General features: G+C 45.6%; 1 protein-coding gene across 3 annotated transcripts in view; it reads left to right on the top strand.

Annotated features, from left to right (window-relative positions):
• The window catches only part of HRH3 (histamine receptor H3), a 373,608-nt gene extending 347,959 nt beyond the window's left edge, over positions 1–25,649 (top strand). For all 3 annotated transcript variants that reach the window (XM_069650725.1, XM_069650723.1, XM_069650724.1), the window contains 2 exons: positions 9,934–10,100; positions 24,210–25,649. In XM_069650725.1, coding sequence (XP_069506826.1) covers positions 9,934–10,100; positions 24,210–25,106 — 1,064 coding nt within the window. In that variant the 3' untranslated portion in view covers positions 25,107–25,649. The remainder of the gene's footprint in view (positions 1–9,933; positions 10,101–24,209) is intronic.
• Positions 25,650–26,643: the final 994 nt, after the last annotated feature.

Raw genomic sequence — 26,643 nt, 5'->3', positions numbered from 1 at the left:
CTGAGCGTGGGTTTTTTGAGGAGAGGTTTGATATAGGAGGTTTTGAAGATTCCGAGGTGAGGGATTGGTCAAGGATTGACCGCACAATGCTGCATGCGCAGGTTGATTTTAGGATGTTCTTGAGGAGTGTTGGTGGGCATGGCTCTCCACGAGGGCCTGACAGGCAGCATTGCACTAGAAACACCTGGTGTGAGGTGGGGGAGAAAGAGGAGAAGGCTTGCATTGGGAGAGAATTGGGACAGGGCCGAAGTGGAGTGCGGCAAGGGTGCAAGGCATCATTGCCATTTTAAAGAGGATGGAACTACGTCTATCGATAGGGATGTTGTGAAAATGTTTCGGACAAGGCATTGCATAGGGATTGGGAATTAAGAGAGGGAGGAGTATTGCAACCTGGCACCTTGAATTCTGAGAGGATTCTGTGCAGTTCTGTGCTTGGGTTGCGAGAATTCAAGATTCTGTTCCCATAGAAGTTTTTCTTTGGCTTTTCTGATTTCTGACCAGCACTGTCAGTCTTGCCAGGGAGTTTTTGTTTTGGGGTGGGGTTGGTTCTTCAAGTCCGCTCCAGTCAGTGTTCGAGAGTTTTGATACATTTGCAGGGGAAGTGTACCATTTGTGGGTGGGGCCTAATCTCTGACAGGTCTGTTTTGTTAGAGTGAGGGGTAAGAGGGCACTCATAATCTGTGATGCAGGCTAAGGTGTCCTTGAGTAGGACTGAAATCTGGTGTTTGTGTAGGATGTCTAGCCCCCCTCCTCTTATAGGTCTGTTCTTAACAATCAGGTTGTATCCTGCAGGGAAGGCCTCATATGCAATGGGTTCGTAGTCACCCGCAAACCTGGACTGTTTAAAAGAGGATGTCTGGGTTTTCATCTGAGATCAAGTCAAAGAAGTTACTTTTGTTTTTGGAGATCAACCTGGTGTTGATGATAATGCAAGCAAGCAGGTTTGATTTTGGGAGGGGGCGGGGTGTTCTCTGTGTTTTTGGTGACAGTGGGGAGAGTGGTGGAAGCAGTGGAAGCGATGGGGTGGCCAGAAGAGGGTGTAGTGGGGTAGGTGGGCAAATGGGGTCAGGGGATGAGGGGGATAGAGCTAGGACTGGGTTGGTGGGCAGGTGGGGGATTTGCGAGCTGTAGAGAGGGGGCAAGGATTGGGATCTGGGATGGAGCATGGGAGGGCCTAAGTGGTGCCTAAGGTGACTGGGGCCATGGTCATTTGGGGCTGTTGAGATCAGAGTGTTGGCCAGGGGGGCCCTTGCTGCACTTAGCGATGGGAAGTGTGAGTTGGCGGGGTGATGGGGAGGATGCCCGGGAGATGTAGGATGAGAGTGCTGAAGCAAATCGGTAGGGGATGGTGGGAGTGGGTGGGCGGGAGTAGCTGGGCAGGTGGGATGGGGAGAGGCTGGAGGAGTCAATGTTTTCAACTCCAGTTTACCAGTGTGCAGCTCTGGCTTGTGAGGAGTGGGATCTGCGTTGAGGTTGGATTGGTTGGGAGAGGAGGGCAAATAGAGATGGGGTGGTGGAGTGTTTAACTGGTAGCGTTGAGGTGGCCTGTGCAAGGATGTTGGCGGTGTCTAGGCGAGGGAGCGGGTTAGATGGGTTGGGCATCGAGAGGCTTTCTAGAGTGCCAATGTGCTTCTCTGATTTGGGAGGGGTGAGGCATACTGTCTATCGTTAGGGAAAGGTGCCTGAGTTTCGTGGCTCACAGAGGTCAGAAGATGCACCTGGATAAACGTAGGAGCAGAGGGGAGGTAGCTAGATTTAACGAACAGAGCAGGGGAAATGCATTAGGATTTATGAAACATAATAGGGTAAAGATGTACCTAGATTTAAAGTTATATGGCCAGAAAAAAGCACCTGGAATTTAAAAGGGCACCCCTAAATTTAAAGAACACAGCAGGGCAATATGCAGCTAGATGTAAAGACCACTGCAGGGAAAATGCACATAGAATTTAAACTGGCACCCTTAGATTTAAAGAACACAGCTGGGAAGAATGCACCTAGAATTTAAAAAGAACCATCAGGGGAAATGCACCTAGAATTTAAAAGAACCATCAGGGGAAATGCACCTAGAATTCAAAAGAACACAGCAGGGAAAGGTGCACCTAGAATTTGAAAGAACACAGCAGGGAAAAATGCACTTAGAATTTAGAAGGGCACACCTGGATTTAAAAGGACCCAGCATGGGAAATGCACCTACAATTTAGAAGGGCACACCTAGATTTAAAAGAACACAGCAGGGAAAATGTACTTAGTAATTAGAAGAGCACACCTAGATTTAAAAGGACACAGCATGGGAAATGCACCTACAATTTAGAAGGGTACACCTAGATGTAAAAGAGCACAGCAGGGGAAATGCACCTACAATTTAGGAAGACACACCTGGATTTAAAAGAACACAGGCCGGAAAATCCACCTGGACTCAAAAGAACACAACAGGGATAAATGCACCCCGATATAAAAGGACACAGTATGGAAAATGCACAAGATTTAAAAGAACACAGCAGAGAAAATTGCACTTAGATTTAAAAGAATACAGCAGGGAAAATGCTCCTAGATTTAAAAGAACGCAGCAGTGAAAAATGCACCTCGATAAATAAAACAGCAGGGAAAATGCACCTAGATTTAAAAGAACACAGCAGGGAAAATGCACCTAGATTTAAAATAACACAGCAGTGAAAAATGCACCTAGATAAGAAAAATTGCAGGGAAAATGCACCTTGATTTAAAAGAACACAGCAGGGAAAATGCACCTGGATTTAAGAAAGTGAGACAAGATCTAGTATGGGGAATACGTTGGAACAGATGCAGTGTAGTGGGTGAGTTGGAGGCAAAGTGGTCTAGTCGGTAGTTTGAAGAAGATGTGGGTTATTGGATTTTTCTTTGAGCATGTGTGGGCTAGTGGTTATGTTGAAATGGCTTTAGTCTAGTGTCCAAGTACATATATTGTGGCTAGGGTGAGGGGGACGGGTCTAGTGACTAAGTTGAAGGAGATGGGGTGTAGTGATTAGCCTGTAGGATGTGTGTTATAGAGTCTATGTAGAAGATGATATGGTTTGGTGCTAAGTCAGAGAAGATCTAGTCTGGTGGCTAAGTTGGAACAGATGCGTTGTACTGGCTAAGTTGAAGACTTTGTGGTCTAATGGGTAGAATAGAGGAGATGTGCTCTAGTGTCTGTCTTGCAAGAGGTGTGGTCTAGTGGTTCTGTTGGAAATGATTTAATCTAGTGAGTCTAGTGGTGAGCGACAAATATTGTGGCTATTGGTTAGGGTGACGGAATCTGGTCTAGGGACTACATTGAAGGAGGTGGGGTGTAGTGTTTGACCTGCACCAGGTGTGGTCTGCCAGCTAAGTTGGAGGAGATATGGTTTATTGCTTAGTTAGAGAGTATTTAGTTGGAAGGGATGTGTTGTAGTGGCTAAATTGATGACAATATGGTCTAGCAGGAAGATTGGAGAAGATGTGGAGTAGTGGCTTTCTTTTATGAGATATGGTCTAGTGGTTATGTTGGAAGATATATTAGTGGGCAAATAGAACTATGGTCTAGTGGTCAAAATGATGGATATATAGTTCAGTGTTTCATTTTACAGATATTGGGCCTCATTACGAGTATGGAGGTAGCCATGCCCTGTAAAAGTACAAGGAGATGGGTCTAGTGGCGAAGTTGTAGGGGATGCGGTCCAGTGGTAAATGTGAAAGAGACTGCATCTATTGGCTAGTTAGAGGGGACGTGGTCAAGTTTTCTTTTTTTAAACAATTTTTATTGATTTTATTACATCCAAAACAATACACAACAAACTTGCAGTACATATCAAATATTTCTGATTTTACTTTTATATTTCCATGTCTGCAGCTGCCTGCCCCTCTCCCTTCCTCCCATCCGAGCCTACTCCACTTCTCAATTTGCACCTATTGATTCTAGCGGGGTTCCTTTTACTAGGTCCTCATCAGAGTCCTGGTCGCTCAACCAGTCCTGGGTTGGCCCATACATTGTGGCTACTAAATGTTTCCAGGCCGTCAGGGCTTCCATTTCTTCCTCCCCTCCTCTACACCCCGTTTCCTGCCATGCTGCTGTTTCGGTGTCAGTCCATTTCTGGAAGTCTTTTCACCAGAATTCTATCCTAGGTCTGTTGGATGCCTTCCATCCCATGGCAATTCTAGGCTTGGCAAGTATGTACGCCAAGTCCTTAAGTTTGCTCACATGTTTTCATTTGCGTGGCCTAGGGAATCCTCCCACCAAACATGCCCACACTGATCAAACATTTATCTTAATCCCCTTCACATCTAGCTGGTGGGCTACTTCTTCCCAGAATTTCCCAATTTTCTGGGCATGACCAAAACATATGTGCCATCCCCGCATTTTCTTCCCCGCATTTGGGGCATGTTTGCTGTTTTGCATTCTTAAATCAGGCTCTCTTTTGAGGAGTCATATATGCCCTATGGGTTATATATAGCTGTATTTGCTGTAGCCTCATATTCTTAGACACTTTCTTGTGGTATCCTTTGGCCCTTTCCCATATCCCGTCACTCATGGGCTCACCCGCCTCTTCTTCCCAGTCGTGCCTTAACTGTGCCACTTCCCTCCCAACTTTGGACATCAATAGTTCGTATAGTCTAGATATTTCATGCCCTCCTTCCACTACATCATATATCGTTTCTATAGTGGCATCAGGTTCCTCATCTAATATTTCTTCCGACCATGTCTCTTTTATCCGCCTTACCATTTTGTTATATGCGATATATTGTCCTTCATGCAATCCCGTTTCCTCCACCAGCGCCCCGAATGTCTTTATCTCCCCTTCTTGCCATATGACTCCTATTGTTACAATTCCCGCCGGTTCCCAGTGCCTCCTAATTGTCTTCATTAGCTAACCACCCCCCGCCGCCAGTGCGACCAATGATATTTGTGGTGAACATGGGGTTGGGATCCCCATGACCTGACAGGCTCTTTGCCACACCTTCCATCCCAGCACCAGCATCTTTGGGCGCTCCTGCAACTCTGATTTGGCAGGCATATCATTTCTTTTAGGAAGTACGGGGCGCATTCTAATCTCCACAATCTCGATTCTGAGGTAGGTCCTTCTGATAACCACTTGGCCACATATTGTAGTTGGCTAGCTAGGTAGTAGATCTCATAGTTCGGCAGTTTTATACCCCCTTTATCATGTGAGTTCTGCAGCTTCCAAAGGGCGATTCTGTTCCTGGTCCTGTGCCATAGAAACCCCCTGTATCAGATATGGTATATTCCCGAAATAATGTAATAGTCTCAGCAATACCACCATCTTCAGCAGTGCCCCTCTTCCCATCATTGTCAGGGGGAGCTTGGCCCAAAACCTCATACTGTTTTCTATTTTTTGCACCACTTTCTCAGTGTTGTGCTGATGTTCCGCGTCTACCGTGTGATAAATATCTATCCCTAGATATCTAAACGTGTTTGGCTCCCATTGTGTTTGTAACACCGGTAATTGATCGCTTGGGACTCCTACATACATCCCCAGCAGGAATATGCATGATTTTCTGGGACTCACCGCTATTGCGGATAGCTACGCAAATCGCTCCATCACTTCCCTATTAGTCCGATCCCTATTTCCTCGTGCTGCTGTCTCAGGTATATTGCCAGGGGCTCCAGTGCTAGGATATACAGCATCGGAGACCATGGGCATTCTTGTCTAGTACCTCTGCTCAGTTGCCATCTTTCGGAGACAATAGCTCCTGTCTTAACTCTGGCTAGCGGTGCACTATACAGTAGTTTAACCCATCTAAGGTACTCCACTCCTATCCCGTAATGAGTCAGGGCAGCAATTAGCCAGGGCCATTTGACGGAGTCAAAGGCTTTTATTGCATCCAGTGATACAACAGCCATTTCTTCCGAGTCTAACACCGCAGTAAGTATTTTACTATCTTGATTCAGCATCGACAGCGGTCTGAATGATCCACAATCCTTGCTTGGCTTTTTGGGTTTAGGGAGTGGGACAATAATTGCTTCCCTGGGGGATTCTGGCAGCCATCCAGCCTCGTATGCCTCATTTAGCACAGCGGGTGAAGCACCTCATTTTTGTAAATTTTATAAAATTCACTGGGGAGCCCATCAGCCCCTGGGGTTCTACTGGTGGGTAGTTGCACCACCACCTCCTCTAGCTCTTCTAGCGTGATTGGGGTATCTAGGTCCTCTCGCTCCTCTGTGCTTATTCATTGCAGGCCTATGTCCTCCAGCGTGTCCATTACTTCCCCGCTATCACTTCCTTCATCATCCCCATATAGTTTCCGATAGTATTCGAGGAATTCTCTATTAATACCCTCTTGAGTGTCCTCTATTTGCCCAGCCTCCCCTGTTATTGTTCTGATCGTGGATCTGGGGGTCTCTCTTTTGTACAGCCATGCCAGCATTCTTCCTGGTTTGTCTCCCCCCACATGCTGTCTCTCTACATACTTTTTATAGTTCAGATTACATAGTCTCTCCCAGTATTCTGTGCATTCTTGTTGTAGTTGGCTTATGGTTTCGGCATCCTCCTTCATGCACCCCCCCCCCCTGCTCAAGGTTCTCTCTCGTTTAGTTTCGGCCCTCTGCAAGTCTGACAGTATACCTCCCATCAGCCCTTTGGGTTTGGCTATTGCTATCCCTCTCACCACCTCCTTGAAAGCTTCCCACAGTGTACCTGCCGACATCACGCTCCCAGTATTGATCTCAAAGTATCTTACTATCTCTTCTCTCAGATCCTCCCTAAACATTGTATCTTTTAGTGCTTCAGCAAGGAGACGCCAAGTTGGTATCTTGGCCCTTGGGGGTCGATATTGACATATTAGAACCAGTGGCGAGTGGTCTGATAGGACCCTTGCCTTATATTCTGTCTGTACTAATTCTGCTATCACTTCCTGCGTGGCAATCTAATAGTCTAATAGTCTAATCTCGTATTCAAGTTATGTGGGGCAGAGTAATGTGAATATTGTCTGTTTTGTGGTGGGTGGTACACCCTCCATGTATCTTCTAGCCGGAGTTCTGTCAACAGAGTCTGTAGGGCCTTGGCTGCGGGGGCTGGCCTGTCTTGCTTGTTATCCGACCTGTCAACCTTCGGGTTTAATGTACAGTTAAAATTTCCTCCCCAGATCACCGGCCCTCCCATACATAGGCTCACCTTGTTGTATAGGGTCCTAAAGTATGTCACTGTGTCCTGATTTGGGGCATATGTATTAATAATACATATTTCTTTATTTTCCACCAGCCCTCTTACAGCCACCACCCTCCCATCCTCTTCAACTGTGGACTGCAGTAATTGAAATGGGACATGCAGTGCTACCCACGTGATCACCCCCCTGGCATATGCCGAATATGTTGCCCCAATGACGGTGCCCCTGCACTTCTTCTGGACCACCTCTAATTTTTCCTTTGTGAGGTGAGTCTCCTGTAAGAGAGCTATATCAATTCTCTGCCTTCTCAGATACATCATGACCTTATTCCTTCTTAGATAGCTATTGAGTCTTCTGACATTATCTTAAGGTCCCCATGTTTCAGCCTACTCCAGCCACTTCCCGCCCTCCTTCTGCATCTTCTCAGCCCCTTCTCGGGGTGCAATTGCTAACGCGTGTAAACTTGTATCCCAACTTAAACTACCCTTAACTATTAACACAACAACTTCCCCAACTTCCAACCCTCCCTTCCCTGCCCCTCCAATTCCCCAGCTTTTCCTTTTTCCTTCTGCCCAACCTTTCTCCTTCTATTCCCTCCCTTTGCCCTCCCCCCTTCCCCAACTGATGACCAGCTCCATCCCTGGATCTCAGGCCAACCCGCATCTTGCTCTTTTCTCGTCTACCGCCGATACTAGGTGCACCGCGGGGGTTATCGCCCTACTGGCGATCCAACTACTCTAACTAGTGGGGGTAGGTCAAGCTTCAATCGTGATGCTCCCAGTAAGCAATAGCTTGCTGTGTGTTAGGCATATTTAGTTATCGGTTCTAGCAACTATTTTCCAGTCCAAACAAGTCCTTATGTTAAGACATTAATCGCTATGGTCTACACATACTTGGCAAGCCCACGTTGCTACATTATTCCCGCTATCGTCCCCCTTAAATCAAGAGTTACTGGTATCACGCTGGTTCACTTATCCTGATCTCCTCGCTCCGCTCCATTTTCAACATCAGGGCAGACCTGGGTATTCAGCCAGTTCGTTGCCTCTTCTGGCTCATCGAAGAAGTATGCTTTGCCTTTCTGAAAAATCTTTAGCTTCGCTGGATATAACAGCATGTATTTGAATACCGCCACCCTTAGTCGCCTCTTCACTGCCACATAGCTGAAACGTTGCCTCTGCACCAACATAGTGTAGTCAGGATACACTGTGACAGGCACTGTCGCACGGGTTATTGTTCCGCCCTTTCAAAAAAATTCCAGGATCTTTTCCCTGTCTCTGTAATTTAAAATCTTGGCGATGATCGCTCATGGGGGGGGGGGGGCTCCCGGTTTCGGGGTTTCGGTCTCCTTGTCAGGGCCCTGTGTGCACGTTCGATCGCAAACCCTTGTGAGGGGGACGTGGTCAAGTTATTAAGTTGGAGTAAATGTGTTACAGAGACTTGGTTGGTTTAGGTGTGTTCTAAAAAATGCATCGTTGACTGTCAAAACACTTGATGCAAGCCCATCGCCAACCTATGTGATTGTGGGAAAATCATGTCACCACCTGCCCCTTTGCCTCAACTAATTCCCTTGTTTTCCCAAAGCTGCATCCAAGGGTGGATTGGCCTACAGAGAACTCTGGAGATTTCCCAGGAGGTCTCTGCCTCATGGGCCTCTTTTGTGTGGATACCCTGGTTTCCTGCTCCTCTTACGCTCGCCCAAGCACTCTGTCCCCTTTTTCCACCGATCCTCACCCACTCATCACTTTTATGTAAAGGATTTGTTATAAAGCTTCCACCTTGTTATTCTTCAGTCTTAACAAATGTTATATATCAAATGTGTTTATGTTTAACTACCTTTTAATCTGCATATAGGCAATGTGCTTTAAAATTCCCTAATTGGACACATTCTTCCACCCACTCCCCTTGATTGGAATGCGAGTAGAAACAGACTAAACCCCAGGATGAAGAGCTCCACACATCACAGGGCAGGAGCGCAACGCCATTGAGCTAATCGGGCTTTTGACCCCCCCCCCCCACCCCACCTCCTGTGGTTAAAGTGTTACTGTGTTTGTGCAGAAACATTTCTTTGCACAAATGGAGCACAACTTGAAAGCTGCTAGTTGCAAGAAAGAATCCCCTCGCCTTTCTGCCTAACAAAAATCAAATGTGCACATCAGCACCCGCTGCCCGCCCCCGACAGATGCGAGGGGAGGGGCTTGATGTGTGCACTTGCTTTTTGTTAGGCAGAGAGCCGAGGGAAGCCTTTTCTCAAACTAGCAGTATTAAAGAGTGTTACATGTTAGCCAGGGGTGTTGCTAAGGGGGGGCTATAGCCCCTGATCTTTTGCTTGTAGCCCCGGATAGAATCTCAGGAGCTACAGCCAAAAGACTAGCTAGCCCCCAGTCCCGACAGTACCGACATCAGCTTAGCCCCGGGTCTTTTCCAGACCTAGCAACTCCCCTGATGTTAGCTCATTATGTATGTATGCATGTGTGCAAGAAGTGTGTATGTAATGTATGTGTGTGTGTATGTGTGAAAGAGTGTATGATGTATGGGGGACTGGGAGTGCATGGTAATGAGCGAGTGTATGGTGAATGGAATGTTTAAATGAGTGAGTGAATGTGTAATAGTGTGGGTGCTGATGTGTAATGCTGGGCCGCTTCCATTGGATACTACAATTGGGGGTAAAACCGAGGGGGCAGAGCATCCAAGTTTGCCCCACACGGTTTCTGAAGTGCCCCACTGATCCCCTGAAATGTTTTGTTGCCGCCCTGTCACAGGGCATTCCAGGCTAGAAGACACAGAGTAACCGCCCCTGGCACTTTGTCTCCCCAGGCGCCTTCTGCATTCCTCTGTACGTGCCCTACGTGTTGACGGGACGCTGGCCCTTCGGAAGGCACCTGTGCAAGCTATGGCTGGTCTTTGATTACCTCCTCTGCACCTCCTCCGTCTTCAACATCGTCCTGATCAGTTACGACAGGTTCCTCTCCGTGACCAGAGCGGTGAGTACACATAGGCAATGCGGTCATGCAAGGGGCTCGCGCTGCAAATTGAATCACCGGTTCCACTGCCAAGCAATAGCTATGTCTTGCTCCTTTCCTCGCCCTTCACCAATTACCAGCCTTAATAGTGACAATGTGCCCGGTGTGACCATTTACATTAAGTACGAGCGCTTGAGCAATTAAACCTGGGCAGGTCTGAACCTTGCAGTCTGTGATTAATCCCCGCTCAGACTGTTAGGGGGCCAAGAGCAGTAATTATGAGCAGTATTGCACCGGAGAGGTTACTAAATTGCAAAGGCAGCGTCTTTATCGACTGTGGTACGCCCCTCTCCTCCACCGAAGGAATATGAAATATCGAAAAGCCCATGGTAACATTTCACCTCGTGTCGTTTCAGAGGCCTGGGGAACCTGGCTCAAAGTCCCACACGCCAATATTAGTCTTACCAGAAGTAAACAGCACCAATCGCACTGCAAAGGTGCCTGTCACGCGGCGAACAAAGATGTGACGTGTTTCTGTATCACTTCATCAGGGCCCCTTTGAAACCTGCATTGTAATGAAAAGAAAGTGGGCCTCATTACGGGGTTGCTGGAAAACCAGGCGGTAGGAGACGGGTTACCAGCAACCCCATAACACCGTTTCCACCGCCTGACTTCGCGGTGCCACTGGGATATTACGGCAGGCAGTGGAAATGGTAAATCCCCATTCCCGTAAAGTCCAAGAGGACTCCATGGGGACACTGAAGCACAGGCGCCATTTCTAACAGTGGCAGTGCTTCAGTGACGACCATGCTGGCAGGGGCCTGAAAACCCGGAAGGCCAGGATCCGTGGCCCCTACTGGGATTGTTGTAGTATCGAGGTCCGGAAAGGGTGCAGGTACGTTGCTATCGACACCCTTATTTCCAGACGCCCATACTTATAATGAGGGCCAGTGTGTAGGTTCATTGATGTGTTCACTAAATCTGTGAATGTGTGTGTGCGTGTGGGCGTGTATGTGTTTTTTATGTATGTGCTTCTACACTTTTGTCCTTCTGCAACTTCTTGATCCTGTCTGTGTGCTTTTCGTTATGTGCTTGATTTTTTGTATATGTTTGTGTCGTGGTCTCCTGACTTTCTAAATGGCTGTTTATGTCCTACTGTTAGCGTGCTTCTTTATGCATTCATAGGTGTGTACTTCTTTGTATGGGTGTTTGTGTGCTTTTGCACCACACTTATGCTCCAATGGCTATTTGGGTTTGTGGCTCTTTGAATGTGTGCTTTCATGTCAGTATGCCATTGTTGGCCTGTCTGGTTGTGTATGAGTTCACATTCATTTGTGTTTTTGTCTCTATATCGTTTGTGCATTTGTGTGCCCCCATACATGTGCATGTGCGTGTGTGTGTGTATGTGCCTGTGTCTGTGTATTTGCATGTGTGTGTTTGTCAGTGATTCTGCTTACTATATGTCTTTCAGTGTTTGAGCACCCATCAATGGATTTTGGAAAAAGTGGTGCATGGCAATCATCTTTCTCACTGGAACCTTCCTCCTTGTGACCCATTGGAGGCCTCAGCTGAACCCTATCACAGCCCAAGACACAAGTGGGAGAAGTGGGAGGGAGGAGAGGGGTGTCCATGGGGCTGGGCGCCTCTTCAAGCTAGTGGATGCTGGGTTTGGAGGAGGTATGCAGGGAATACCCAGACCATCCTTACTGGATCCCCGCACTAAGGGAGGTGGGGGTGGGGGCGTTGCAGGAACATTTACACCCACAACCCCCACTAATAGCTTTGACCACCACAAAGGGAAACGGGGGTTCTCACTCATAAAGGGGCTCCTTCTGAAAGGACTGACACTATCAGAGAGCTCTTTCTGCTGCCTAAATGGGCTCAAACATCTAGTGTAGGAAGGGAAGCCTCTCCCTTTGAGGGAGTAACTGTCCAACATTTCAAAGTAAGAGATGAGTGAAGAAATACATTATTACCCTCAGCACAGATGCTGCAGGAAGCATTTCTAATAATGACTCACTCCCATGCAGCCATCAGAAGTGCAGCAGATCCAAAGTCATGATGGAACACTAGAGAATTGACTCGCGCAGACTGTACCAAGAAGAAAACAAAAGAGCAACATTAATCTGGCCTTGCTGGCATCATGGGGAGATTAACCACATTGAAGACATTAATAATGGAACCAACAGCTTCCCTTGCTTGCTGAACACTTTCCTAACTCCAGTTTTACACGCCGAGGAAACACAGGGATCCATACTAAGGCAGGTAGTGGCAGCAGGTTTTCAAGGGATAGGCAGAAAAACCAGGTGCATGTCAATGGCCTTTCTGAAATCCAATATGGCGGCAAGCCTTCATATAACCTTCAAACAACCCCCTTCCAAAACACATGACCATCATCACATGTCCTAATCGTAGAGCAGCTCATATCTGTAAGGACCACTCTTGTAGAGGAGATTTACTACTCAAGCAAGCCCTCAGTTCAGTCAAGTAAGGTGGGAATTTGAGTAGGAGTTGGAGGAAGTAGTCTGGCAGAGAGTAGTGAGAGAGAGTTGTAGGCACTGCTACTCTGCTGATGTTGTCTCATTTTGGTCAGTTTGCATGCTTCTCACGTTTCACTCAGTCTAACCTTTGGTACAAAATAAAACCAAATATAAGCAGAGAGTTGGAGGTTGGAGGGTGCGTCTAGAGAAGTTTGGAGGGAGAGGGAGTGCCACCTGGGAGAGAGAGTTGGCTGTTGGAGGGACATTGGGTGCAGTCTGGAGAGAGAGAGATTGTAGGGTTTGGAGGAGAGGAAGCCTCAGAGGTCAAGCAGACAAGGGGGCCGGGGGGAAGAGATTAACGTCCTTAACATTGGTGATACAGGGATCAGAGCTAGAAGGGAAATGCAGCTACTATAAATGAGGAGGTGGGAGGAGAACAGGTACCCCTTCTAGAGAGAAAGAGTTGGGTGGTTCTGGCAGACCAGATTAGTCAAAGATAGAATCTAGAGCAGGGTTGGCCAACTCCAGGCCTTGAGGGCTGGAAATGTATCATATTATCACAATACCCCTCATTCATACTTGTGCATACAATGGTTCTAAATGTATGAATATTTTCTCTCATGAATATTTATAAGGGCTATCCTAGAGGCAGTGGGAGGAGTTCCAATACGGTGTAATCTGACCACTGGTCAGGGAAATGATGTTAGCAGTGGTCAGCAATGAAGTGCCCCGGGGACCAGGACCCTAGAGCATGGTGGTGGTTATCAGTCAGAAAACAACCTAAGCCAAACCCCAAGGCCCCTGGAAAGTGGGTCAGTGCTGGAGAGATCCATCCTTCGCCTAACCCTCTTCGAAGACTCTTCAGTCTTGTCCAAACTCAGAATGTACAGGCAGCAGAGGTCCTAACATCACACTCAACAGGCAAGGTTTTGGGAACCCCTCAAACCTGCAACCCAAATACAAGGGTCAATTATTGGACACTTGAGCAGGGACCGACATCCCCACCCCACCTCCTTTCTGGAACGGTTGCAGGAGACTGTCTTTATGATTTATGAACTGGAGAAATATCCCACGATTCCTTTGTTGCTGTTGTGAGAATAAAACCCCAGTCCTTTCGTTAAAAGGCTTCCTGTGCCAGCCTCTTTGTGCCTCCTGCTTGGGCTACCTGTGTCACAGTTTCTATTTCTATTTCTTCTTGCATGTTTAAGTATGTATGATCAGTGTTTTTATGTATATCTATACCTGTTTGTGTTTGTTTCTCTGCTAGTGTATCTGTAAATATGAGTGTGTCTGTGTAGGTTTACACATGTGCAACATTGTCCCTAATCTTTGTGTGCGCTGATGAGAAGTGCATGGATCCCATTGGTTCTGAGTGAGATGTTATTTGAATCATGTCTAAGCTGATTTAATTGCTTTCAGTTATTCAATAAAGCCTCTGGGAGAATGGCCCCTGTTTCTCGTCAGGCCGCTCATATAGTTAGTCATCATATCCATACGTAAACCGCAAGAAAGACATCAGGCCCTTAGTATTGCGTGTATGTGTTAAGTGATTGGGGATGCTGGGTTCATCGTCAGCTGCTTTTGCTGTAGTGGTTGTTTTGCAGCCGTTTGTGGTATGGCGGTTGGGTCTGGGTCTAGTTATTGGGATGCAGGTGTGGGTTTAACTGATGGAGGAGGTACATTGCTTGGTTTTCGCTGGTACTGTTGCGGTGGTTCAGGCTGGTATTGTTTGGCATGCAGTGTGCATCGTGCAACGAATGGCCACTCCACAGTGCACACAGAGTTCAGAGCATGCAGAAGGAGCTTTGGGAATAGTGGTATAACATTAATCACCCGAGTGAGTTGAATATCCCTGGCAGAAGCACAACTAACTAACTAAGCACATTTTGATATAGTGCAACACTCACCCAAAATGTCTCAGGGCGCATACAAAGACAGAAAAAAGGCGAACAGAAAACATATATTCTCAGAGATGGGAAGAGAAGAAGTCACTTGGAACAGCGACTGGCAGAATACTTTAAGAGTAGCCGTGTTATCCTATGCTAATAGGTAAGTTCAGGCATCAATTAAGTTGCCATAAACCAAACACAACAGAATTGCTAAATCTTCAAATTCCTTCTGAACTTAAGGTGGAAAGAGTAGGTAAAGATGGGATTGGGACTTATTCCAGAGAGATGTGCCTTGGTACCACAGGGATCTACACCCTAAACACCAGTATCTATGTTGGCTAAGTTGCCTGCAGGTGACTTGAGGTGTTGGGTCGGTTGGTAGTGAGGAAGGGTGTTATGATGTGCCCTGATGGCCGAGCCATCCATAGAAAGCCTTATGAGGGAGGCCGGGAATCTAGAAGTCCGTCATGTTCGTCACTGGCCACCAGTGTAAACTCTGCATGGCAGGTGTGATGTGGTCACTGCGCTTTAGGTTGAAGTTCAGTCTTACCGGAAGGCCCGGGTTCTCTGTAGGTTGAGTGAGAGCTCTGCTGCTAGACCGATGTCAATCTGGCTGCAATAGCTGAGAGTAGAAGGGATAATTGCACAATTAGTTAGATCCTGGTGTGTGGTCTGTGCTCACAGGAGCCTCAAGTGGAGGAAAGCCGATTGTGATACTCCACAATCTGCAAGATAATAGAGAGAACTGAATTAAAAACTTCTCCTAGATTCCAGATTCCCAGTTTATGCTCAGGTATTGGGCACTCCGGATGCTACAATGAACCACACAATGGGCAGAAGAACCTTGTGCCATTGATGAGAGCCTCGTGTATTAAGACAATATTACCTACTCTGCCCTTCTCACTGTGTTTGTGGATGATGTTTTTAGCCAGTGGGCGACAATCCACAAAAAAACAAGACGTTTTTGAAGCCACACGAAAAGAAAGGATGGAGTATCGGATCCTTCTTTGGAGAAGCTGTTGGAATTTCGATGGTGGGTCAATTGTTCTGGTATAGTCATTTGGATTGTAAAGGTCATCCTTCGTTGTAGAGATGTGGTTTGTTTCAGCAGTAAGGATGCAGTTGATATTTATTGGGAGTTTTGTGATGTTTCTGGTGTGTGACCTGGTTCAGCTGTTCTTGGTAATTTGGATAGGGTTAGCTGTTGAAGTGATGGTGTTGAGTTTTGATGATGATGTGAGGTGTTTGTTTTAGAAGTTGGAGTGATTTGCATGTGCCTGTGAGTGAGAGTGAAAGAGTGAGTGAGCATGCATATAATATATATAGGGCCTCATTACATGGTTGCCGGTCCGGTAACAACAGTACCGGTAAGCTTGCTGGTACAGTTGTTACTTGACCCGCAAATTACAAGGACTGCTCGCGGGCATAGGTGCAAGGGGGAATTACCAGGTCCGCCGGGGTGCCAGTAAAAAATTTACTCTGGGGGCAGCCGTGCCAGTATTTACCAGCACAGCTACCGGCAACCTTATAATGACCCCCATAATTTTGATCCAGAAGAAAACAGCAAGTCAATACCTTAATTAGGCTAACAAAATAATTTTGCATATATACAAGCTTTCGTGGAATGTCTCCACTTTCTCAGGCAGAAATGAAATGAAGCATTTGAAAACACTATGGATTTGACTGACATTTTCCAAAGAAAAGGTAGGCTGTGGTACAGATAATTAAAGGTATTGGATACCTGGCAGGATCCTGAAGCTATTGATTTTTCCCATTCATGGGAAAGTGACATGGGAAAGTGTGGGCTACATTGACCAGCCCAGTAGAACTCCCCTACCTTACCAATCTACATCTCAGCAGTCACCAGCAGAATGGCTGCGCTGGCTCTGTTGAGCACTGTCGCGTGCATTAAAACTGCGCTTTGCAGTCTCCAAAATGATGGCTGTGCCGTTTTAGCAGCCACACATGGGACAAGATGAAACACAGAACACCCCAAGAATTGCTGCCAGAATTTTCTTCAATTGCACCAAAGAAATTAATTCAAAGCAAGCACTGCTATGCTGCCAGCTCAAAACTGTTTCACTGAGAAAGAAAATATTCTGCCTTTCAAAATTACTGAGCCCTGATGCTCTTTTTCATCTGTTCAACAGTACACAGTTCTGGTCCAGTGAGACCCAGCTAGTACCCTCCATATTCAGGTTGTGCTCCAGCAAAAAGGTGGCATGTCTCATTGAATGACATACTGTGTCAGGCAAGATCTGTAAAATAACAAAGAAACTTCGCTTCAAGCCGTACGCAAAACACTTTCGTTTTCGGCAACAAAATGACACAGATAAACCCTTCGTAAGAAGCTTTCTCTCTCCTTGCTCATGTCAGTTTCATTGTACCCTTGCTTTGAACAGATTCCTGTGTAGTAGAAATTGACAATGGCCATGGAAATGTTCAGAATAAAGATACCAGGAAAAACCGCATTTGAAAGTGACAGCAAAGGAAAAATGACCCACATGTAAATTGGTTCTTTTTACAAACAAGAAAAGATCTGTTTAAAAGTGAAATGTTGAATGAAGGCCCTGTCCTTGCATAGAATTGTGATGGGGGTTTGTGTTAAAACATATATAGGATGTTTAATGCTAACAGTCTTGCTTTCTGTTTATGGAAAGAAAATAAATAAAGTTACTGTGAAACCAGCAGGACAGGCTTTTAGGCCCTGGCTTCAAAGGACTGACTACAAGATCTACATTCCCCCAATTGTACCAGCATCTGGTGCATATGAATAGGCAGGGGTGAAGCATTTCACGCCCTCATCAGACTCTGTGGCAGTGCTCCAGCCGGGTACAAGGGATTTCTGGGACACGTAGGTGTGACTTTTTAAGCAGCACCTGCCCTCAATTTAAACTGGGGAACTTCAAACACAAATCCATGACACACAGAGCTAGTGCCTGACGGTTGGCTGTGGGCTGAAAAAGATGCCCTTATTTGGAAGACAATGCTGGCCATTTTTTGGGGCAAAAGACTGTTCTGAATTAGTAAACTTTAAGACTTTTATTTCTGCAACTGGGAAACGTAGGAATACAAAAGTTTAACAGTTTAAATGTAATTTTTGTGGCATTAAGACAAGATATTGTGGCTTTCCCTAGCATGTAGGAGATGGAAAACGGAAGAAAAATGGAAATCGTTGCAAAAGTATTCTTGGTGCAACATTAAAATGTAATGCAAACATGATCTGTTATAATAGGTACACATATATAAAATTGTAGAATTTTAGGTGAACTATTTCCCACTGAAAAGTGCGAAAGATTATTAGGAGGGGTGAAATGACAAAGTACAGATTTTGAGTCGGAATGCCATGCTCTGTATGAAATGTGTCATTTGCCTATCTGATTTTCAAAAATACCACAACTGTAAAAATGTGCAATTTATGTCATAATTGATTTTTGGCAAAAATGACTGTGGGAGGGCATGGGCAATTTAAGCTCACACCATAAAACTGATGGCATGTCCTTGAAGCCCAACCGGTTGACAGGAAGGCAGTAACAGTAAACCCTGATCAATACAGTTGTTAGAGGTATGTCAAGACAAAGGCCTGCCCCATGGTAAATCCTGTGATGTCACCCACGTTATAAAAGGGGGGACTCAGAGAGACAAAGGACACTCTCTTCCGAATTTTCCAGCTCCTGCGCATCCAAATATTCCATCTTCACTCTGCAAGATTCCAGATTCCACTGCAAGGCCAGAGTATAGCTGACCCTGTCCAGGCAGGACCATTGATCCAGAAAAAAGCCCACAAAAAAATCCCAATAGCTCAGGGAGAAAGGGGAAAGGTGGCTGAATCCTCATTGGGATATCCAGTGCTGCCTGCTTGCCCTATCACCCACTCTATCCACCTGAGGTGCCGGTGTGCCGTGACCAGACCTTTGACCAGCTGTTTTCTTCTAGGAGATCACTCAGCTGTGACCAGTGACCAGATATTGCTTCGCTGTCCTGAAACTCGGTCCGCTGTCCAAAATACCCCATTCAAGTGCTTGTTGTGAGTATTTCCCTTCCCCAACCACAACAGACTGCATCCTCTGTTCTGTACCTTGTATTAGGTTCCACCCCATAGAAATCCCATAACTGCCTTAGCAGAAATCCTTAAAATTGTCAGAATCCTCTGTGCATCCTGTCCATGATCTCTAAGTGTTAGCTCCATTCTTCCACTCATTTCTTTCTTGTGTAAGTCCTTAGTACTATTTTGATTAAACTAATTAATTCCCACATAAAGAGCCACACAGCGCAAAGGGGTTACACTTGCAAAGTAACCTGTGTCGTGGGCGGCGTCTCTCTTTTGTAGCCACCAAAATATAATTTCTGTAAAACATGTCCTTTCTTTTTTAAATAGATTTTTCCCTGTCCACTGCTTTTATTTTTAAAAACCGGATTTCCTTTCCCATTGAGAATCTCATCCTGTTATTAATTTAGAGTCACTCTTTCAATTGCATATTATCCCTGTGATGTGCATCTGTCATTCAGCATAAAAACCGCATTCCGATTCTGTCTATTTCACCAGTTTTTCAAACCATTTTGACATTTAAACCTGTGTAAATTAGCAAATGTAGTTTCTATGCGTGTGATTTGGCTGCACTGTGTTGTCACTTCAAAGTTTATTTTTGAACTGTATGCCCGTTGTTGGTACCTTGCCTTGTAGTTGCTAGTGTTCTTACATCCCTGATACTGTTATAACTCATATTTACCTCAGTCATTCAACCGCACATTTAAATTAAATATTTAGTAATTCTGAGTGCTATTTTATGCAATTGCAAAGGTTCATTGCCTCTCATTTTGTAGGGGGGTGGGATTTTAATTCTGTTTGCTGCCTAGTATAGCTGACTCCTTGCTGCTCATTTCTATCCACTCAAAATTTGATTAATAGGGGTTTGAGGGAGCATTGCAGGGAGAAATCTTAACGCGGGTGCTATCTACCCGAACAGTAAAATTGCTCCCATTCATTTGTGCTTTGGATATGTTATAGTAGAAGGTCAAACTAAGTGTATTTCATCAATTTACCTTGTAATTATCAACCCATTGGTGATTGCTGCCCAATATTAAATTGGTGGGATTGTATTTGAATTTAAAATAAATAAATATTACCACCCACCGGCCTGGTTCATGGTCCATTGTGACCCAGGGTACTTGTAAAAGGGGGTTGAGAAGGGTTGGGTGCCCTCTCAATCTGAATCATTAGTAAAATAAAGTAAGAGTGTTTTAATTGTGCGCTGCATCCTAGGCTAGTGGCAAGGGTCCTGGTGAATATGTTTTTATTATAGTACCTAGATGGGTCAAAAATAAAATGAGTGGACTCATCTTCGATACTGGTTTTAAATATATAATTGGTTGTGAACAGTCTCAACTAGGAAGTCTGATTCTGACACAAAACATTAATAGCAAGATATAGATAGGGCAAGCTTCCCTTTCCTTAGATAGGCGGCCCACCACCACACTCCAGGGTCGTAAATACTCATGAGGGACAGTAGAGACTTCCCAATAGGGGGAGATAGTGACTTGTTTTGAGCACACCTGATAATCGTGTAGTTGGGCTTCACTGCTGATGGAGTGATGGTTGTGGTTTATTGTTGATGTTGTTGTCGTTGAGAATTACAGTTGATTTTGTGAATGTTTAGGTTTCACTACTGATGGTGTGTCGATTGGTGTTGATTGTATTTTTGGTTTTTATACTTGATGTTGTGCTAATTGGCTTTTATCTCTTGGGGTGCTGGTGTGATATTCTTAGCTTTTGGATATAGTTGATTCAATAAGCTTTTAGGCGTGAGGTGCTTGATTTTAATCATTTGTATGTGGTGATTGGTGTTGGCTTTTCGGGTGTTGTGGTTGAATATACACTATTGATGATGTGATAGTTGGGTTCTCACCATCGATGTGGGGGGCGATGCTTATCACTGTTGATTAAGTGGCTTTGGAGCTTTATAGCTCAAGGATTATTATTCATTATCAGAGTGCTCGTATTGTCCTGACGGTTTTGGTGGTTGCATTCCACTATTCACAGTGCAGGGACTAGTGTTCAGTGCTGTGTAGTTAAGTGGTGTACACTCACTGCCTGTTTGTGGTGATTGCCTTTTATGATTGGAGTCAGTTGTTTGTGTTTTACTGTTAGGATAGTGTTTGGGCTTTGCTGTTGGAGTTTAACCGTTGCGGGTTGGATACATTCATTTTTTGTGGTGACTTTGTTTGTTGAGTCTCACTGTTGATGATGTTGTGTTGGAGTTACCTGTTGTAGAGTAGTGGTTACGTTTCACTGTTGTAGACTGGTTGTTCTTCTTTTTTTGGCTAATAGAGTGTTGTTTGGTTTTCTTTGTTGAGAGTGTAGAGATTGGCTTTTCTTATTGGTTAATGGAGAGGAGCACTTTCTCTCTTGCGGTGTCTGTTGTTTCACTGCAAAGTTCTAGTGGTTTGTACTAATTGCTGGTGCCAGAAAAGTTGGATTTGTTGGTGTTAGGGTGGTTGCCTGAATGTTGGTTGTCTTAGCTGGGTTTAGCTGTTTGTGGTGTGTAGTTTGATTGTTTATTGAAAGTCAAACAGAAATAAACAAAGACAACCATTTATGTGTTGTGGCCAGCTAATGTAAGATGTTCACATACACTGTTGTCATTTCTTTTTACAAATGTTTTATTTCATTTTTTCACAAGAAAGCATCTGTAATTAACTTGTTGGAATGGTGCTTCCACTTATGAAAATCTCTTGCAAAATACTTTTTTTTAACTAATTTCATTTCCAGATAGAAAGTTTCAGCACTCATATCAGTTTCTAAGGGACTCATCACAGCCTTGGTGGTATCCCGGCGGTAATACTGCTGGGATACCGCATTGCATCGGTACGGCGCTATTAGCGCTGGATCACGAGTAGCAATATGGCGGTTAAGTCCCATTCCCCATTGGGTCCATTGTATCCAATGAGGTTTTTTGGCGCTATTAGCATCGTGCAATTAGCACCTCACTAATAGCGCTGATAATGCGTGGAAAGTTATGATTTTTATCATCTAGGTAAAACTCCAAACTCTCCGCCCAGCTCATGATTGGGCCAACCCTTAAATGCAGCGGTAATGGCGTTACTGCTGCATTTAAGGGCAACCGCCCAACTCATGATGAGGCGGCCTGTCTGGAAAACATTTTGAGGCTTTGTCTCCCAGAAAGCAGTATTTGAGATTTCTCTATCCCGTATTTTTTAGGGGACACTTTGGTGCAATAATTATACGTCCCACAGCTTTCCTTCTCTTGCAATCTTTCTTAGGTTGGTACATTGACAACACTTTCCAGAATTCAGATCCCCAGAATTCAGCATTTGAGCTTGCCTTTACTCACTCATCAGATGGACACTTTGATACTTAAACTACAATGTTCATAATTCAGAATCCAAGCTTTCCTTTTTCTGACTGTTTATTGGACACTTTGGTACTTTGACTACAACATGAAGTGTCAGGCCCAACTAGTGTCCAGGATCTCCCGGCTTGGACATGCCATCATACCTTCTGAGGTGTCTTGGGAGTCACGCCAACAGTGACTTTTCTGACTTCTGACAGCACACTGCTTTCACCTCTAGATATCAGTCGCATCTCCCCAGCTCTCGAAAAACCTGTCACAAATGTCATGACAGTGTCTCCATCGCACCTTACTTCTTTGGTATTGCTGTCTCTGGGCCTATGTCCTCTGGGCCCAGGTACCTGCTCACCCTGGCACCCTCCCGCCACCCTTTGCACTGGGGTCTTTATCTGTACCCATACAGCCCCCCTTTTTCTTCTTGCACTTATCAGACCTACCCTGTCTGCTGCCTTAAACCTAGCACTACCACTGTTTGTTGCCTTTGTTATTTATTTACTGTTATTAATCTGTTTCTCCTCTGCTTCACACTTTGCACTCCTCCCCCTTCCATGCACTTTTCCCCTCCCCCTCTCCCATGCACTTGTGCGTTCTCAATGTCACTGGGCCTAGTAAGATCGCTGTTTTGTTCTCCCCTGTTCCCCTCACTTGCCTTGTCGCGCTCTGAAACACTTGTGCACGAGTGTGATAGAAATAAAATATCAATATCAATTGCCCAGGGGTCCTCCAACAACTAAAGTTCTCAAGTGCAGCCATCCAATGAGTTCCAGCCCATCCAATGTCAGTCTGCCTCCTGCTCACAGTATTCTCAGGGTGCTCGCTTCTCAGTGCTTCAACAGTTACCATCTCAGGGTCCGCTCTTGTAGGTCCCCACAGCTTCTCCCCTCCAATGAATCTCTTGACACATTTGTCATAGCTACGGCCATTGGCGGGAAGTCTCATCACCTGCCTGTACTCAGTGGTCTCATTTGTCTACTGGTCATTGCCTCATCCTCATTCCCTCATTCCCCAGCATTCCCAGTCTCTGACCTCGAGTCACATGGTCTATGGAGGGGAGGTTTGAAAAGCTCTGGACGCCATCTTGCATTTAATTGCATTTCTCTCTGGAAGTGTTTGGTCAAAGGGCGATGTTCTATCTTCTAGCTATCAAGGAGGGCTGGCTGCCCATATTTCTGCTTGTACCAATTGTTGCATGCAACATATACTTTTCTTTTTGTTGTATTTGTCAATCTGGATATAGGCACTATTTACACGAGTGAGATCTGTGACAGCGTTTACTGTGCAGAATGGGGTTTTGCTTAAACGTGATTATATTTTAACCAACATTATCCATCGACATCAATACTAGTTATATACTTTGCAGTTATCCAAAATTTAAAATAGTCAAATATTGGAAAAAAAACCATCCTGGTTATCTTCAAACAGAAACAATAGTAATGCGTAGCAGAATCATTCTCATTTTATGAAGCCAGGTTGGAATTATCGTGTTTAATCCTGTTGCTGCCTTTGGTTTCACTGACTGATGATTCTTGTACCCTTTTGACTATCTTTGCTCCCTCTATGATTGCCGTGTCTACCCCATGCCTGCCTTTGCTCTTCTATGACTGTATTTTTCTACCCATGTGACTGCTTTGCCCCCTCTATGATTGCCGTGTCTACCATGTGCCTGCCTCTGCTCCCTCTCTGACTTTATTTTTCTACCCCTATGACTGCCTTAGAACTCTATGATTGATATGTCTACCCCATGCCTGCCTTTGCTCCCTCTATGACTTTATTGATATACCCCTATGATTGCCTTTGCTCCCTCTACGATGGTCGTTTCTACCCTGTGCTTGCCTTTGCTCCCTCTTTCTGCTTCCCCCACTAACATCCACTGATTCCCTTTTAACTGCTCTTTTTCGCCAATTAGTGACTCTTGAACTCCTGGTTTGGGATAGCAGGGGTCTGCAACCTTTGGCTCTCCAGAATTTTTGTACTATAACTCCCATGATCCCTCACTCTTGACTATTCTGGCCCAGGCTGATGGCAGTTGTTGCCCAAAACATCTGGAGAGCCAACTGTTGTAGACCACAAAGATGTTTATAAAGAGGGAACCTCGCTGGACCCTCATTAAAGTACAGCTACTTTTCCATAATCTCTAAAAACGTGGTCAAACCTCCTGAGATTTAGAGCCAATTAATAACCTGTTGTTTCTCTCGGATCTTTGCCTGAGAAACGAGTTGAGGGGGGCCCTTATTAAAAAGAGCAATGTTCTGTAGCCTTAAAATGTTTAACAGCCCCACAGGCAATGAAAACATTAGGTTCCAGATGTTCTTAACTGATGAGTAAGTGATATCATTTATGAAGTGTGCACAGTGAAGTGAACCACCTTTGGCTTTTGACTTGTGTTCCTAGGTGGCCTACAGAGCCCAGCAGGGGAACAGCAGGTGTGCCGTGCAGAAGATGACAATGGTCTGGGTCTTGGCCTTCCTCCTCTATGGTCCTGCCATCATCAGCTGGGAGTATATCGTTGGCCACAGCATCATCCCAGAGGGGGAGTGTTTCGCTGAATTCTACTACAACTGGTACTTCCTCATCACTGCCTCCACGCTTGAGTTCTTCACACCTTTCCTCAGCGTCACTTTCTTCAACTTGAGCATCTACCTGAACATCCAGCGGCGTGCCTGTGGCCGCCCAGACTCGTGCCACGAGGTCCGGAGCCCGTCCTTCACCGACGAGGCCAAGGGCATCCCGGAGTCAAAGCCCAGATCTTTGCGGTGCTGGACAGCCCTGCAGCGGAAGCAGGGGGAGTCGGTGGACCCCCAGGATTCGGAGGAGACTGTCCCACCACAGGTTTCTTCCCTGAAACGAGCGTCACTGGTATCCATGAGTAACAGCACAGTGCCATTCAAGGCCAAGACCCGGTCCCTCAATAGGATCTCCAAGACCCCTTCTGCCTCCACGCCCTCCTTGGAGACGAAGATGAGGCTGGTGTCACAGAACATTGCCCACCGGTTCCGCCTCTCCAGAGACAGGAAGGTGGCCAAGTCCTTGGCAGTGATTGTCTGCATCTTTGGGCTCTGCTGGGCGCCCTACACACTGCTTATGATCATCAGGGCGGCGTGCCAGGATCACTGTGTGCCCGACTACTGGTTCGAGGTCTCCTTTTGGCTGCTCTGGATCAACTCTGCGGTCAACCCCATCCTGTACCCCCTCTGCCACTACAGCTTTAAGAGGGCCTTCCGGAAACTGCTCTGTCCCCAGAAACTGAAGATCCAGCCTCACACCTCCTTTAAAAAGTGCTGGAAATGAGACATACTGCTGGGAAACAGAGCAACCTGCCAGGCCATGCTCTCCGACATGGGAATGTCTCAGAGGCTATATGTACGATCATTCAGTAAACGATTATTTTTGTAACAAGAGTATGTACATCGTGTGTTTGTAGGTGCACCGAGTACCATGTTTAGTAACCTTCAGATCTACCTGTTGCTGGTCTTAAAATTGTGTAGTAGCCTTTGGCTGCAGACATCAGTTTGCCCAATATGTACCATCTTGTGTATTCCATCACTCCACAGCAACATGCCCCATTATTCCTCAAGGCTCAAGCGAAGCGGCTCAGTGGATACCGTACGAGAGAGGCAGACTGTAACTACAGGCTGGTAGCTCAGAATGGCTGTGGGGCTGGGGCAGAGTCAGGCCCATCATGACATTTCTGAATAGTTCAGCACATTTTGGACTACATTACCTTCCTCACCTGTTTGTGTGAAACGTTGTGCCAACATGTGTTAATGTGGAGTCAAAACAGAATAAAGAAAATGCACAATTTTAATAAAAAGGAATAAATGAGTTGCAACATGGAAAAGCTTGGAACTGACCTTAAATTCACAAGCAGTACCTAAAAGTGTGGGATCAAAATAACAGTCATGCATATTAAACTATGCATAGTTAGAGTGCCCGTCAGGTGAGGGCGCGGTCTTCGTGACACTAACCTAACCTGAAAAGCTGGTGAGCGACAGATGCAGCAGAGTCAGGCTAACACGTGTCAGCTTTTGCACCGGCCCGATCAGCCTTCTAGAAGCCCTGTCCTGGTGTATAGTCTCCCCCAATGGCCATAGGTTAACATCCCATAGGTCTGTCTCACATTCTATTGAATAAATGAAAAAAAGCATTTTAGACATGAACAGGGTTACATTCAGCCCTGACCCTCGGCCCTCACTTGTCAAGAGTCCAGCGCAATTAGGACCCTCCAAAGAGATGCACCTTTGGCTCTGCAGATGTTTGCACTACTACTCCCATCAGCCCTAATCAGCATAGTCAATGGTTCGACATCATGAGGGCGTAGTCCAAAACATCTGGAAAGCCAAAGGTTGCACACGCCTGGGTCGAACCTGCACTGGTAACCTCTTTTAGACCCACCTTTGCTTTGATTCCCAAAATCGATTTGACATGCATATCCACAGATGCAGATGTGAACATGTGCGTGTGCTGCTCCACATGCTGCTGTGCAATCAGGGTGTGTTCTCCCACTATTGCACCTACTTCCGAGCCACAAGGGCATCCAGTGAAATAATTTGCTGAAGCATACTATGTAACTGCTAGTACTGCCTGTACTAGCGTCTGCAACTGCTTGTACATTGGTGTTGAGATGGCCTGGGAAAACCCCAAAGTACACAGAGGATCAGGAGCCAGAAAAACCAAACTCAATAACGGAAGTAAACAAAGTGAAAGTCAAAACTCAGCTTTATCAACATCCAAATGAAGCAGGGACAGCATACAAGCAAAAAAGTTGTTGCTCTCAGCGGGCTTATCAAAAACAAAAGTTTTTATACTATGAATGTGTCATCAACAA

This window comes from Ambystoma mexicanum, chromosome 3p, assembly GCF_040938575.1.
Source record: "Ambystoma mexicanum isolate Mex_15411 chromosome 3p, UKY_AmexF1_1, whole genome shotgun sequence".
In the NCBI taxonomy this organism is placed as follows: Eukaryota; Metazoa; Chordata; class Amphibia; order Caudata; family Ambystomatidae; genus Ambystoma; species Ambystoma mexicanum.
Note: the sequence above shows the minus strand (reverse complement) of the source record. Positions and strands in the feature narration are given on the sequence as shown.